At 41.4% G+C, this 12,385-nt stretch overlaps 1 protein-coding gene across 11 annotated transcripts in view; it reads left to right on the top strand.

Annotated features, from left to right (window-relative positions):
- The window catches only part of LOC140480462 (histone deacetylase 9-like), a 778,931-nt gene that overhangs the window by 704,612 nt on the left and 61,934 nt on the right, over positions 1-12,385 (top strand). For 10 of the 11 annotated variants that reach the window (XR_011961302.1, XM_072575348.1, XM_072575350.1 and 7 more), the window contains one exon: positions 5,637-5,755. The exons of the other annotated variant lie outside the window; for it this stretch is intronic. Coding sequence is in view for 9 of the 10 variants with exons in the window: in XM_072575348.1 (XP_072431449.1) it covers positions 5,637-5,755 (119 nt within the window). In the remaining variant the exon portion in view is untranslated. The remainder of the gene's footprint in view (positions 1-5,636; positions 5,756-12,385) is intronic. 11 annotated transcript variants of the gene reach the window in all.

Below are 12,385 nucleotides of genomic sequence, written 5' to 3'. Positions count from 1 at the left end.
GATTCAACATCTTTTCTTAACACACTACTATAGTCTCCATTAAGTTTACCTCAACCTGTGAATGATTTAAGGTATTCTTTTCAAAACTGCTCTTATCTTTGTTTGTGAGTTCTTGTATGTGGCTTCAAGCACTGTCCTGAGGAATATTGTCTCCTTACACGGAGTCAGGACACAAATATTGGGCACCAAATCCCTCCCACCTCTCCAGTGCTATGATTCCCGGTTATGGGATATCTTCTCCTATCATTACAAAGAAGGGGTGAATCAGAGAGAGACAAATGGTTGGCACAGCTGTTATGAGTAGTGTACATGGGATAAAGACGTTGACATGTTCTGATAGAGTGAGGAGGCAGTGGGGAGGACACAGGATTAGTAGTGTGGGAGATTGGGACCTAGCAGAAGTGAGTAAGGGAAAGTTTTGCTTGCATCAGAAAGGGTATCAGAACATGAGCCTTGGCGGGCACTGGGTTCAGAGGCAAGAATAGAGCAAATGTGAGATAACAGGGTCTGACATTTACCCTGGAAAAGCCGAGAAGGTAATCAAACTTTCTGCATGGCCACCCAGTCCGCCAAATCCTGGAGACGGCACAGACTGGGTGCTGATCTCTGACCAGGATGGAGGCTCAAGTGGATTACATATAACACGCATATGTCATGAGTGCTGAAGAGGCCATTGAAATTAGTTTTTAAACAAGCATTAATTACTTAAAATATCTTCACCCTTTGTAGTTTTGTTAGTTGTTAACTTCCTTAAGGTGAAATCTTCCCGGATAACCCTTTCTTAGAATGTCCTCACCAAGCGTTATTTATAATGATCATAAAGTAAATCAATCTGTAATTAGAAATAGTTTCCATGCTATATACGCAGATCAAAGGGGACTATACTGTGCATTATAAATCTGTCAAAGGTCATTCAAAGTCTGTTTAGAACCAACAGTAAAACTCAGCAGGCCAGGTTCAGGAATAAAATAACAGCTCTCAATTGGCACATATTAAAAGAACTCTATGAAACTCAATGCCTGTTAGTGCATGCACTCCATGGGGGTTCTTCTGCTCAGCGTCACAGGAGTGTGTCTGCATCGAAACTGCTTGTCTGAGTGAGTGAATCTATAGAATACTGAGGATTACTGAGGATAAGTTTATCAAAACAGGTTTTCCTCAAGACATCAGTTGTGTGACAGATCAAAATCTAATTTTAAATACTCCTTTGGGCAGATCCTCCAAATATTATTCCTGGTGTGATGCTTCCAATTTCTGTGAATACCAAAAAATTAAGCCACTCCTGCTTAAATCCATGTCTGAATTCCAGATACACATGTACAGTGCACAAGGCTCTGTACCAGAAGCATATGTTTGTAAAATGACACTTCTGTACACTTAATCTAACACTAACATTGCTTTATTAATCAACTCAAAACGTCCTATTGCATTGTAGTTCCCACCTTGCTGAAAACCATACCATTTTAATGATAATTTTAGGCAGTTTATTACAAATGCTGATCTCAAGTAGCTAGCTGTACAGAAGAGTCAATAGATCTCAGTAAATTGGTGGCTCTCAGATCAATGTCTCGTGAGTGACAGTGGTGCTTTGGATATTTCCACTTGTACACTTGTGCCAAAATGCACCCAGTAGCCTCTGAAATCTGATTAAATATGATTATTTGGAGACAGCCAACATTACAAGCAATGAATGTGAAGTTCAAGATTCCTCTATGGTCTAATTTAAATTATAAAATGTGGAATCAAATAGATTGCAGCTATGTAATGGCTAGGATTCAGGGTTCAATGACTGTAACTATCTCCTGAAAATGTGCTCACACCTATTAACTAGACCATGTCCTGCAATCAATGACATGTTTCCTGAATTAGTAGTTCCTGAAAATGCAAGTTTTGGACTGATTTAATTGCAATGTTACTTCGCATCAAAATCAATAGTAAGAATATTAAACACATTTTGTTTTCTTTTGCATCAGAATCATTTATTTTAATATTCTCAATTGAATAAAGCCAGGACCCTGTAATTCTGCAGAGCTAACTCTAATCTGCTGCTGTAAATTTGGCAGCGGGCCGAAAGAAGCCCCAGAGAAATGACATAAGCAGTCATTTTCAGCCATTTACACCGTTTCTCTGGGAGTTCTGCCAGTCTCCCACTGAGGGAACAGCAGGAGACCAGCAGAACCCCTGCAGAAATATTTTAACTCCACTGATTCGCCATTTGAACAAATAGTCCCACATGTAATAATCTTTGTTTCCCAGAGAGTTTTCTGCTAGATTTTAATATTCAGCAGTCGTCCATTCTGCTGAGAATTCCACCAATAAGTGATGTCATTCGTCTGTTAACATTTACATATCATATTGAAATTTAAAGGAAGGTTAATCAAACTCATACGGCCTTCGAAATGGGACTTCAAAACCCAAATTCAAGCTTAACAGGATTAGGGAGCATAAAAGAAAATGGCCTAAGGAGGGCAAATGGGACAGGAGGACATGGAGTGGGGAATGGCAAAAGAGAAGAGAAGAGGAGAGAAAGAGAGAACAGATTAAAGCAGAATGAAGAAAATAGAGCTAGAGGTAAAAGGAAGGGTAGGAGGAAAGCAGAGAAGGGGAGGGAGAACAACATTCATAGGTAGAGTTTGCAATCCCACGGACAATAGCCTGTTTCTGTTATTCCAAAATTTCCCTGTAATTATATTTTATTTCAAACCCTTACATGGTCACATCAACATGTAGAACTGGTATTGTAGCTAAATTGTAACGTTTTTGCAATGCAATTTCTCGTGAAGATAGAATAACATAGGCCATTTCAATGCATTTGAAATTGACTATAGCAATTTTAATGTACAGCAGATATTAAAGGAGCAATTTCCTTTAATTCATATACACAAGGGAGGATTTTGCCAGTCCACAACAGTGAAACCTATCTAGATAGACACATGGACTCTGGATTCATCCCTCTGATTTGATTACCTCTTCTCCAAAATGTGTTCTCTTAGTAAGATATCATTGTGGAAGTGGAGCCTTAACAATTTACTTCCATGTTGGAAAAATATTTGAAATATATTAGAACAGATTTTTTTAAAAATACGGAATTATGTTTGAAATAAAACCTTCAGAAGGTGTTGGAAATATTCAATACATCTGACAGCCTCCATGGAAAGAAACACAGTTAACACTTTAGGTTTGGCCCTTTCACCAGAATTGTAAAAGGCTAGAAATATATCAGTTTAAGGAAGTACTGAGGCAAAAAAAAGGGCAGTGTGATTAAAGCAGGAAGAATAACATTGAAAATCGGTGACAGGGAAAGAGAGATTAAATCCCAAAAGGGTGAAGGGACAAGGCAAAAGGAGATATCAACTGAACTAAAAGAAAAAAAAACAAATGATGCATCCAGATGAGTAGTAAATGGGAAAAGCAAAATCATCATGAATAGCAATAAGATTGACTTTGATGAAGAATTAAGGTAGATTAGCTCATAAAAGCAATTGACTGCAAGACTCTCATAGCAACGGATTTCAGGGCCTATCACATATGATTGCATTCATAATTAAACTTGTTTTTGGTAAAGAGCATGGTTTGTCAGTTAAGAATTTATAGAAGGATAATATAACTTTCTTTCTATCCCTTGCTGTTGGGATGGTGAAGATAATAAGCAAGTATTTTGCATCAGTGTTTACTGTGGAGAAGGACATGGAAGATATAGAATGTTTGGAAATAGATGGTGACATCTTGAAAAATGTCCATATTACAGAGGATGAAGTGCTGGATGTCTTGAAATGCATAAAAGTGATAAATCCCTAGGACCTGGCCAGGTATACCCTAGAGCTCTATGGGAAGCTATGGAAGTGATTGCTGGGCCCCTTGCTGAGATATTTGTATCATCGATTGTCACAGGTGAGGTGCCGGAAGACTGGAGGTTGGCTAATGTGGTGTCAGTATTTAAGAAAGGTGGTAAGGAAAAGCCAGGGATCTATAGATAATAAACTGCCTGACATCGATGGTGAGCAAGTTGTTGGAGGGAATCCTGAGGGACAGGATGTACATGTATTTGGAAAGGCAAGGACTGATGCGGGATTGTCAGCATGGCTTTATGCATGGGAAATCATGTCTCACAAACTTGATTGAGTTTTTTGAAGTAACAAAGAGGATTGATGAGGGCAGGGTGGTAGACACAATCTATATGGACTTCAGTGAAATGTTCGACAAGGTTCCTCAAGGTAGACTGGTTAGCAACGTTAGATCTCATGGAATATAGGAATAACTAGTCATTTGGATACAGAACTGACTCAAAGATAGAAGATAGAAGGTGGTGGTGGAGAGTTGTTTTTCAGACTGGAGGCCTGTGACCAATGGTGTGCCACAAGGATAGGTGCTGGGTCCACTGCTTTTCATCATTTATATAAATGTCCTAGATGTAAACATGGGAGGTGTAGTTAGTAAGTTAGCAGATGACACCAAAATTGGAGGTGTAGTGGACAGCGAAGAAGGTTACCTAGAGTATAGTGGGATCTTGATTAGATGGGCCAAGGGCTGAGAAGTGGGAGATAGAGTTTAATTTAGATAAATGCGAGGTACTGCATTTTGGAAAAGCAAATCAGAGCAGGACTTATACACTTAATGGTAAAGTCCTTGGGAGTGCTGCTGAACAAAAAGACCTTGGAGTGCAGATTCATAGTTCCTTGAAAGTAGAATCGCAGCTGGATAGAATAGTGAAGAAGGTGTTTGGTAAGTTTTCCTTTATTGGTCAGGGCATTGAATATAGGAGTTGGGAGACCATGTTGCAACTGTACAGTACATTGGTTAGGCCACTGTTGGAATATTACGTGCAATTCTGGTCTCCTTCCTATCAGAAGGATGTTGCAAAAGTTGAAAGGGTTCAGAAAAGATTTCCAAGGATGTTGCCAAGGTTGGAGAATTTTAGCTATGGGGAGAGGCTGAATAGGCTGGGGCTGTTTTCCCTGGAGCGTTGAAGGCTAAGGGTTGATCTTATAGAGGTTTATAATATCATGAAGGGCGTGGATAGGATAAATAACCAAGATCATTTCCCTGGTGTGGGGGAGTCCAGAACTAGAGGGCATAGGTTTTGGGTGAGAGGGGAAAGGTATAAGAGGGACCTAAGGAGCAACTTTTTCACACAGAAGGTGGTGCATGATGCTGCCTGAACCGCTGTGCTCTTCCAGCACCACTAATCCAGAATCTGGTTTCCAGCATCTGCAGTCATTGTTTTTACCTCAGCATTTAAAAGACGTCTGGATGGGTACAGGTTTAAAGGGATATGGGCCAAGTGCTGGCAAATGGGACTAGATTAGCTTAAGATATCTGGTTGGCATGGACGAGTTGGACTGAAGGGTCTGTTTCCGTGCTGTTCATCTCTATGACTCTATTGCCTGCTCAAAATTTAAAATTGATTTCAGAGAGTAACACTTCACAACTTTTGAAGCAAAAGGCTGTGCAACTAAAATCTTAAATGATAGTCAACTGATTTAGAATTGTAATACAAGGTTTTCTGTGTAATTTATGGAAAAATACATTTCTTGTAACAAGAAAGCAGATCCTGAATTTTTCCAGGTGGCTTGCTGTGAGAATGAAGTTAAGCATTTACTCCAGACCTGCTCATAGTTTTTATCATTGTCCCACAGGACTGTGGTCATGCCAATCGCCAGTGAGTTCAATCCAGATGTAGTTTTGGTATCAGCTGGTTTTGATGCAGTCGAAGGTCATGCCTCTCCGTTGGGTGGATACAAAGTCAAAGCCAAATGTAAGTCCTTCCAGTTCTATTCTTTGACTAAAATTGCACAGTAGGGAAACCTGTGAAAAACAAACACTCAAAGCACAACTCTGATTTTGGTTTCTGTTCCATCAGGTTATGTCCCCCTCCCATTATAACGTAGGCTGCTCTCTTCCATGCATGTTGGAGATCTGACAAATGAGTCTATAAACTACTGCATAACTTCCCTGGCAGGAAGGTTCTTCATCACTCCTCCCTTCCAACTGTTGAACTTGGCTGATTCATTTGGCTCAGTCCCCAATACTTATTTCAACTCAGAACGTTTTGACTGATAGCAGTTTCAGTCTTTCAAAATAATAAAACAAATTGTGGAAACCATTTATAGAAACGTGTCATTTGACAACATTTTATTCTTTACTCAATATTTTCAACATTAAATCTCAGACTGAAAGTTGCAGTTTCTATGCTATTGGGGAGATGATATAACATTGCTCTTTCAGGGATTTTGCACAGCGTCAGCATATATTGGCGTTGAGACAAAGAATTCAACAGTCTGCGTAGAATAACTTTTGGATTCTTCTCAAAGCTTTGCATTCACAAAATCTACTTCATCTATCGCGGTATTTGCACACCAATAGCCCTGTTTCATGCCATCTCAGTTTGCTGAAACGAAAGTCAGCTGTCCAAGCTGAGAGTGTGGACTCTATCTTGAATTCAAGGTTATGGCGCCAGCTATAGAGATGGTGCACGAGATAATTGAGGAGTTTGTGAGAGTTGCACTGGCAAAGTCCCTCAGCGTAATCTGTGTTGTAGGTCACCTTGAGTGGGTTCGTGATCCGTAAGCCTTTTGGGACCTTTCCTGCTTTCTTGCATTTCTGTAGAAACCTAATGTCTGTGTTGATATGCGCAATCTTCTTGGAGATCCTCTCCTCTGTGAGCCAGCAGTTAGTGGTGTTGATGGTAGCCATGATGTGGAGGTGCTGGTGTTGGACTGGTGTGGACAAAGTTAAAAATCACACGACACCAGGTTATCGTCCAACAGGTTTATTTGGAAGCTCTAGGTTTCAGAGCGCCGTTCCTTCATCAGGTAGTTGTGGAGTATAAGATCATAAGACACAGAATTTATTACAAAAGATTACAATGTCACACAATGATACATTGAACAAACCTGGATTGTTAAGTCTTCCATCTTTTAGAATGCAGATTTCAGTTCATTAATATATAAATCCCAGAGCTCCTTTTAAGTCAATTTAACGAGATAACTTATGGTTTTATAACAAAAGGTGACATCTCAGCTCAGACAATGCATTAAAGGTGTTAGATCAGAGTCTGTCTGTATCCCAATCTTGTGTCAGAATGGTTCCACACCTCTCACAAACTCCTCAATCATCTCGTGCACCAACTCCGTAGGCACAATAACCTTGAAATCTCAGCTTGCGCGCAAGATATAACAGAACAGTTATGCAACACTGTCAAGCAGACAAGATGACAGAACTGCACCACATACATGCACACCAAGAACAAGAAACTGGAGAAACTTGGCATTAGCACCAACAGCCAAACGTCCCGGCACCACAGGTCATCACCACGGGGAAATCAATTGTCAACTTATCAGACCACACACTTCAACCAGAAGAGATTGAAGTTCTCATCGAGGGCTCAATTTCTGCCCCAGCACCAAAATGGACCCCATTGGTCTTGCAGCAGACATGGAAGAATTCATCAGATGAATGAGACTGTCGGAATTCTTCCAAGATGTCAGCAGTGACTCCAATTAGCCAACTGATGAACTGGAACAGTCATCAGAGAAATCTCTAGAGGAGCAACCAAAGAAGGAGTCGATTTGGACCCCTCTGGAGGGCCGTTGCCCTGGGCTTGACATATATGCTCAAACTAGGTAAAAACAATGACTGCAGATGCTGGAAACCAGATTCTGGATTTGTGGTGCTGAAAGAGCACAGCAGTTCAAGCAGCATCCGAGGAGCAGTAAAATCAACGTTTCGGGCAAAAGCCCTTCATCATTCCTGAACTGCTGTGCTCTTCCAGCACCACTAATCTAGATATATGCTCAAACTGTCAGGAAATGTGTAAATGCCAGATTCATCAGCCGCACCCACAAGGTAGAGCAAAACATCACCCGATCACAATGCAATGCCATCCATGCTCTCAAAACCAATCACAACATTGTCATCAAACCAGCAGATAAAGGAGGAGCCATCATCGTTCAGAACAGAACAGATTACTGCAAGGAAGTGTACCAACAACTGAACAACCAGGAACACTACGGGCACTTCTATGCCTCCAACCAGCCAATCCGTTCAATGGACACACCCATGAACTAAATATATTGATCAAGACTTTTGATCCAGTCCTTCAGGGTTCCGTCTGCGCTCTCATCACATGTACTTCGCACATTGAGGACTTCTATTGCCTTCCAAAGATACACAAAGTCAACACACCAGGGTGAACAATCGTATCAGGCCATGGAATCCTGTGTGAGAACTTCTCTGGCTATGTTGAAGGCATCTTGAAACCCATTGTACAGGGGACCCCCAGCTTCTGTTGCGACACTACAGATTGCTTACAGAAACAAAGCAGCCACGGACCAGTCAAACTGGGAACATTCCTCGTCACAATGGATGTTTCGGCACTCTACACCTGCATCCCCCACAATGACGGCATCTCTGCAGCAGCCAACACCAACAACTGCCGATCTCCAAGCACCATCCTCCAACTCATCCACTTCATCCTTCACCACTTTCACCTTTGACAACCAGTTCTTCATCCAGACACATGGAACAGCCATGGGGACCAAATTTGCACCCCAATATGCCAACATTTTCATGCACAAGTTTGAACAAGACTTCTTTGCTGCATAGGACCTCCAACCAACACTGGATATATTGACAACATTTTCTTCCTCTGGACCCATGGCGAAGAGTCACTGAAACAACTACACAGGGATATCAAACGGGTTTCATCCCACCATCAAACTTACCATGGACTACTCTTTAGTATCTGTCTCATTCTTGGACACATGCATCTCCATCAAGGATGGACATCTCAGCACCACACTCTACCGCAAACCCACAGATAGCCTCACAATGCTACACTTTTCCAGCTTCCAGCTGAAACACATTAAAACAGCTACCCCCTACGGATAAGCCCTCCACACACACAGGATCTGTTCAGATGAGGAGGAACATGACAAATACCAGAAGGTGTTGAAGGGCACCCTCATAAGAACAGGGTACAGTGCTCAACTTATCGATCACCAGTTCCGATGTGCCACAATGAGGACTGTAATGATGTCCTCAGGAGACAGACATGGGGTATGACCGTAAGGATACCCTTCATTGTCCAGTACTTTCTGGGAGCAGAAAAGCTATGCCATATTCTTCACAGCCTGAAACACATTATTGATGAAATTGAGCATTTTTCCAAGACTTTCTATGCCTCCACCAAACCTTAAACAGATCATTGTTTGCAGCAAACTGCCCAGCCTTCAGGACAATATCAACCACAATACCACACAACCCTGTCGTGTCAACCCTTTCATCTCAAGATATTTCAGAGTGTCAACATGGATACTACTATTACAAGTGGGGACACCACCCACCATGTATACGGCAGGTACTCATGTGACTCAGCGAACATTGTCTACCTCATACAATGCAGGAAAGGATGCCCCGCATCATGGTACATTTGTGAGACCGAGCAGAAGCTATGACAACGAATGAATGGACACCGCACAACAATCAACAGACAGGGTTGTTCTCTCCCAATCAGGGAACACTTCAGTGGTCAGGGACATTTGGCCTCGGATCTTCAGGTGACCATCCTCCAAGTCAGACTTTGGGACAGGTAATAACGCAAAGTGCCAGAACAGGGGTTGATAGCCAAGTTTGGTGTCAATGAGGATGGCCTCAACGGGACCTTGGGTTTACGTTGCACTATAGGTGACTCCACTACACTATACACATTGTCACACACATATACATAAGCACACATACACACACACACTCTTACATTCTCACACTCACACAAACCCTCTCTAATACACACACATACACATCCCACATTCACACCAATGCACACACCATCTCACAGGCTTATACTCCATTACACCCACACACACACTCTTTACCAAGCTTTCACACATGCAAACACATTATCTCATGTGCATTCATACTCACACGCACACTCACACTCTCTCTCTCATGTATGCGCACACACAAAGCGAGCACAAACACACAGACCCCCACACACAAGTCTACAGGGTGAATTTGTATTTGCAGAATTATATTTGCAGATACATTTTATTTTGCTCAAAAAATGCACAATCTGCAGGCAGTCAATCCATGTAATATTTTGTAAATTCCATTTTGGAAATAGAACCAATCTGACTCCAGATTAGGATACAAACAGACTCTGACCTCACACCTTTAATTTGGAGGAGTCAGTATTGGACTTGGGCGAACAAGATTAAAAATCATAGAACACCGGGTTCTAGTCCAACAGGTTTATTTGGAAGCACTAGCTTTTGGAACGCTGCTCCGTTGTAAGGTTCACTGCTTGATGAAGGAGCGGCGGTCCGATAGCTAGTGCTTCCAAACCAACCTGTTGGACTATAACCCGGTGTTGCGTGATTTATAACCTTGTCATACCTTTAATGCATTGTCTGAGCTGAGATGACACCTTTTGTTATAAAACCTTAAGTTATCTTGAGAATGCGACTTGAATGTCTCCATATGTAGACTACAGCTTTTATGCTCTGCTGTGTGCAGAAGCTTGTGTCATTCATCAGGCATAAATAGTTTGTAACTAAGTGAGAGGTAGCATTAAAGTGCAAAGGTGTACAAAGTCTGTTGCCTTTCCACTGGTTTGTTCAACAATTCAAGCTTCTGACTATTTGACCGCCATCATTTGCTGAATTGTCTGCATCCTCTCAGATGTCACATTCTCTCCACTTTGATTATCTGTGCACGACGGGTTCACTGCATTCTTATAATCCTTGAAAATTAGAACATAATATTAAAGCAAATACTATGAACCATGGAAATTGAAGTAAAAATCGAAGTGGAAAATACTGGAAATACTTAGCAGGTCAGACAGTAGTATTGAACTTTAACACGTTTCCACTTGACAGTCATTTATGATATCATCTCCCATTATTACCTGCTGAACCTGGCCCTACCACTTAGCTCTGTCAATCCTTGTGCTGCACCATCCCCCTGCTGAAGCCACTGTGGTGATGACAGTCGATTATCCCACTCTCACATAGTAACCCAGGTCCTCCAATGCATTAGCATCTCCCACCATCATGTATTCAGCTTCTCCCTTCATCAATATTGTCCCCTCTGCATCCAGCACACTTCTTCCATTCAATGTCCCTAGCACAGCTGTGGCTTCTGATAACCACTGGAGGGTGCTCTGAGATGCGGGAGACCTGGAAGACCAAGCAGTGAGCTGGAGATGCTCTGCACCCTCTCTGTCCTCCGGGTCATGAATTGTTGTTGTCTAGTTTCTATCTAGTGTGTGGGAGAATAGGTGACTGCATATTAGTGAGGTGAGATTAGATACTAATGGCATGCTAATGGATTCAAACTCTCACTGCTCATGGTGAGATTCACCATTCAAAACATGGTTGGAGAATCAGGCTTTATTTTCTTGACATCGAGAATCTTGTTTCTTCTGCATTTGCCAATATTTTCCTAACTTGGGCATCATTACTTAATTCAGAGTCTGGAAAGATTTCACTCAAACTGAAAGTTTAGAATTGAAAGTCACTCTCCTTAGATGCTGCCCAACCTTCTGTGTTTCTAGCACTTTCCAATGTTGTTTAAGAAAATAAAATGTTTTAAAGCATCCATATTTTTAAATCCAGCAAGTAAGTAATTGCAGTTTCACAGGGAGGGAACTTCTGATGAATACAGTTTATGCCCATTTCTTTTGGTAATAAATGAACTGCTGAAATATGGATGGTCTCAAACATCTTGAATGTCATCGAAGCTTCACCCATTCTGAGGAGTGCAGCATATTCGGCTGGATTTCAGATTTCCAGCATCCACAATTCTTTGTTTTATGTTGTTATTATTATGTCATGGTGTTGTTGCTGAGACTTTTTGTAATGGGTATGTCATTCAAGTTCAAGGAGAAATAACTAAGCTGGATCTTATCTGAGATGGTCATATCTTCCACTTAGTCTGAGAAAGGGAGCATCATCTCTTTCCTTGGAATGACAAGGTCGCCTTATAAATCCATGCAACCTATGAGGAAGATGGGCATTTAACTTAAAACACGTCCTGAAATACAATCATGACCTTCACAAAATGGTCAGTTGACTTATTTTGTGGTTTCTGCAATGACAGGAACCAACTTGCTAACTGGATATGTCTCTGAAAGGCAATAAAATGTAAATAACCTGAGGGCTTCCTATAGGAATGTAAGAGCAGGAGTAGACCATTCAGTCCGTCAATTCTGGTCTACCATTCTAGATCATGGCTGATCATCTCCTTAGTGCCACTGTCTCCATATTCCATAATGTCTTTAGTCTCCACAAAGCTACTTATTTCTATCTTGAACCTGCTCAATGATTGAGTTTCCACAAATCCCTTGAATAGAAAATTCCAAAGATTCACCACCACCCGAATAAAGGAA

The sequence above is a fragment of the Chiloscyllium punctatum genome, chromosome 8 (assembly GCF_047496795.1).
Source record: "Chiloscyllium punctatum isolate Juve2018m chromosome 8, sChiPun1.3, whole genome shotgun sequence".
Classification (NCBI taxonomy): domain Eukaryota; kingdom Metazoa; phylum Chordata; class Chondrichthyes; order Orectolobiformes; family Hemiscylliidae; genus Chiloscyllium; species Chiloscyllium punctatum.
The sequence above is the reverse complement of the archived record's forward strand: the minus strand, read 5'-3'. Positions and strand labels throughout refer to the sequence as shown.